The sequence below is a fragment of the Stylophora pistillata genome, chromosome 7 (assembly GCF_964205215.1).
Source record: "Stylophora pistillata chromosome 7, jaStyPist1.2, whole genome shotgun sequence".
NCBI lineage: Eukaryota > Metazoa > Cnidaria > Anthozoa > Scleractinia > Pocilloporidae > Stylophora > Stylophora pistillata.
Genome location: NC_142525.1, coordinates 23308404 through 23312626, shown reverse-complemented (window position 1 = coordinate 23312626; position 4223 = coordinate 23308404). Strand labels below are relative to the sequence as shown.

The 4223-nt window shown below is 38.6% G+C and overlaps 1 protein-coding gene across 1 annotated transcript; it reads right to left on the bottom strand.

Annotated features, from left to right (window-relative positions):
• Positions 1-258: 258 nt before the first annotated feature.
• On the bottom strand, positions 259-2229 carry LOC111331655 (histamine H2 receptor). Its single transcript, XM_022936814.2, has one exon. It carries the CDS (start codon positions 2171-2173, stop codon positions 1169-1171), a length of 1005 nt encoding a protein of 334 aa, XP_022792549.1. The 5' UTR covers positions 2174-2229; the 3' UTR covers positions 259-1168.
• Positions 2230-4223: the final 1994 nt, after the last annotated feature.

The following is a 4223-nucleotide window of genomic DNA, read 5'->3' as shown; positions in this document are numbered from 1 at the left end:
AAGAACCTTGGCGTATTTCATAACACGTCAGGTTTGCTGGTGATTCTGGGGCTAATTATGAATAAATAGAAACTGATAAAAAAGGTGACTGACAATAACAAAACGGGTTGATAATTAGCATGTCTATGGAATCTGGGTCCGTTATAAGGGCATCCCATTAGTCAACATGTTTGCAGCTTCAGTTGACAGGTGTCATAGGCGTGAAACTTCTGTTTTCGGCTAAATTATGAGTCGTAACAAACGATTTCAAGCGATAGCTGAGAGAAGAAATACACTATAACTATCAAACGAACAATATATTGCGACTCCAGTAACATCTATAGCTAAGTTGCCGAGACGAATTTCTTATTTTAAGGGGACCATCCTTAAAACATTGAAATTTAACATTAATTACACCATTATTAAGAACTGACCACCAGCGATCGCGATTGGACTATAGAACAGCTACGCGATGCGCTTTCACAATAAAGAGCTTTTGTGGTGGAGAAAAAGAGAAAAACGTCGAAAATCAACTAGCTAAATGACTGTGCTCGTATCTAACGAATCTAGGAGAATGCATTGGCTAAGTACTCTTCCCAAACATAGCATCTTTGATATCTGTTAACTACATTTACAAGGTGATTTGTACTGTTACCATTTGGAAATATTAAAGTTGCTGACTTTGCCTTATAATTTCAACAAATTATAATTTCAAAATTTTCTCCTTAAATAGCATTCTAACCGGCAGTAATTATGTAATCAATAATGACCCCCGCGTTAAAGGAAATGGAACCATTCGTGGCGAAATTTTGAATCAATTCTTCGAGGAATACTTTTCTTTGTAATACAAAAAAAAAGGTTTGAAATAGTGGTTTGTTAGGCCGAGAGTTAAACCATCAAAGAAGCGGCCAAGGTTAAGAAGGATTAAGATAATTAAGACGTATTGTAGATACATCCTGACTTCGCTCATTGAAAAATGGAGAAAAGGACAGAAAATTCGTTTTCCCGACGCGGGATGTCAGTTTTCTCGTTATCACCCCGTGATTTATATTTATCCTACTGAACTGAGGGAAATGAATGGCATTAAAAGGGATTTCTTAATTTTTTTTTTTTTAATTTAGAGCTCATCTCCATTACTGCATGCAAATAGTTTCCACCGGAGGTGAGGCGACTACGATATGGTTTATTTTCATAAACCAACACTTAACACGCTTGCAGTTACAGAGAGATGTTCCACTCTGGAATGGCTCCCAAAGCAATTGAAAATTTTCTTACAAGCGGTTCTGAATTCTTTAGAACGTATAGAATAGACCCAGGGATTGCTAGCCGAGCTAAGATAGGCCACCAAAGACACCCACATCCAAACTTCACGCTCTAGTCTCTTCAAAGCTGCCCGATCTTTAGGTTTGTCTGATCCCGATAGTCTAAACTGTATCGCTGCGGTAGCCAAACTAGGCACCCACAGAATTATAAAAAGTACAATCACAATGGCAACTGTGAAAGCGGTTTTCGTGTGGCTTACACGAGCCGGGTTATTACGACGAGTTTGTTGTCGTTCTGCTGCTAGTGAGGTTTCTTGTTTGATTTTCTGAATTTGCTGTTTAGCTTCCCTGAAAATGCTCATATAACAAAATGTTATGATAAGGGACGGAAAAATACATGTTATGACTCCCATAACGAGCCAAAGCGTTGATAATTCCTGGGGTTTATCAAGAAATAACCGAACGCTGGCGAAGACGAACGAGCCAAGCCACACAGAAGCTGTTGCCATGAGACAGAATTTGGGAGTTATGAGTGATTCGTATCTGAACCCAAATTTCACAGCGATGTAGCGATCGACGCTGATGGCTGTGAGGCCGAAAGTCGTTGCAACAACAGCTTGGATCCATACAAAGTCTTCCACTTTGTCGAATGCAGACCCTTTTAGAGGACGTTCGGGATCCAGATAGCTGAAAATGACAGCTTTCGTAGCCAAGATGGGGTTAAGCAGAATTCCCACCATAAGATCAGCGGCGGCCAATGATGCAATAAAGTAATTTGAGATGGTATGGAGAGATTTGGTGCGAAATATGGCGATCAGGACCACTGTGTTTCCAGCAATGGATAAAACACCAGAAATGCAGCTTAACACCGCGAGAAAAATGAATTCCGAAGATCCTGCAGAAATCGTAGGAGGGCAAGTTGTTTCGTTCATAATGCTGGTGAATTTTTGTGGCTGGCGAAGCAACTATTCACTGAGTTTGCTTTGAAGCTTCGGCAGCAAAAAAAAAAAAAATTAAAATTCTTAAATTCACCTGTTGTAACTGTCATTTGTTCCTGTTTAATTAATAAACCGACATAGTCATTGTTTTTCCGTTTTCTTAGATATCGATGAAGCCAATAAACAGCGGTCGGCGCAGACAGAAACTTGAAACCAAGATGAGATCGCTGGAATCTGAGCAAACAATATCATTTGCGGCAAAGTAATCAGTCTCCAAACGCCAGCAATTAAATTGTGCTTTCTAGAAAAAGGGAAAGGGGAAAAAAAGATACTGTGTTTAAGGTTTGCGGGGAATAACATAAAAATTGAAGAAAGTTCCATTTTCAATTCATCGCAGGTGTAAAATGAATATCATCAAATTTTAAATTTATTTTTGGTAGTAACAGCGAATGTGTTTAAAGAAAAATAAAACATTCATCATTTTTATTAATCTTTTCTTGCGCAAGGGAAAGAATATTTATATGAAAACAAGTTTTACACGGAGCATTTTCTTTAAAGACCGGGAACAGGCATTTATTATTAAAGTGAATGTTCTGTGTTTGTTTTTTCTGAGCGGAGATGTCTAGCTTTAAGACATCTGTTAATTGAAAATAATATCATATTTGCATGAAGACAAAAAAGACAGAAAAGACCGAAAGAAAAATGATATAAAATAGAGTTGTATAAAAACATAAGAAATATATAAGAGAAATTCATTTTTCTCAAAAAACCGACTGCTTTTAAATTTCGATGTGAGCGCTAACAACAATCAAACAATGCGCCCAAATTATTGAGTGATTTCTCAACTGGGGTTAGGTACGCGTTTAAGATATTACAAAATCTTCAAGTAATTGTCACCAACGTGTTTCACGTCAATGTAATGGAAAATAACCACTTTAGAAAATCACTTTAAAAAAATGGAAAGTACGCATCGAGTGCTCTCAAGCAAGGCAAAATCAGGAGAGAACTTTTGAACATGGAAAATAGCGCGTACTTTTTTTCCAGTCAAGTAAATTTTTTCTTCTTCAATTTGTGTGACGTATAAAATCATGCGCAAACCAATCACGTCTATAGAGAGGTCTCGAGTTTCAAAATAATGGCGAGCAGCGTGATGTTTTCTCTCCCCCTGCACTTATATGACCTACTTCGGGCTAAGTATCAATATTCAAATTTCATTTTCAAATTCAAAATAGTCTTGTGGAGCTCGCAACACGCAAAGCTAGGCCCATACCTATAAAGAAAATGTTTATTACAACTTCCGCGGTTACAAAACGAGCACTTTTCGACTGAGTGGTTAGGTGCTGAGTCATAATTATTCATGGGGAAGTGAAGGAAAAAAAATACGTAACGTAAAATAAATGAGATCACGAATGCTGAATATTGGCCAAGTTATCTTTTTTGCATTTTTACTGATGGACCGAGACGAAGTCGATGGTCAATTAAGGATTTATTATATAGCAAAAAGACTTCGCTCTATTAAGAATCAAGAATTATTGTTGTTTATTTTGAGAGACGGGAAGAAACGTCAACTGTGTTTGTAGCACAATAAACCCAAGAGAGTCGTTTATGTTTCCTTTATTTTGACTATTTTCTGCCGCTTTTAGCGACTCCATCGCCGACAGTGTCCAAAAATACAATATTTTTTTGTAAGTTCGCTCCGAGCAATTTCTTTCCTGTGCGGGACCAAAGCGGGCAATCGATCCCGAGCGGGCAATCGATCCCGAGCGGGCAATCGATCCCGAGCGGGCAATCGATCCCGAGCGGGCAAGATGGGCCCATCTTGCCCATTCGGGATTCGCTTCATATTGCCCATGGTCACTACCAGTGTAATTGCCAACTGTAATCCAACAGCTGTAGGAAAATGCCAACTGCCAGAAAACTCCACTGAAGAAAGTTCAAGCCTAATGGTGAATAACATGGGTTCCTTGATGTTACCAAGGTATCAAATGCCTTCTAGTGAAAAGAATTGGGCGGACACTGTTTTGATTAGTGCCAGGCCCTCAGC

Bases quoted from the DNA above. Each gene is read 5' to 3' on its own strand.
- LOC111331655 (XM_022936814.2), bottom strand. From the start codon at position 2,173: ATGAACGAAACAACTTGCCCTCCTACGATTTCTGCAGGATCTTCGGAA.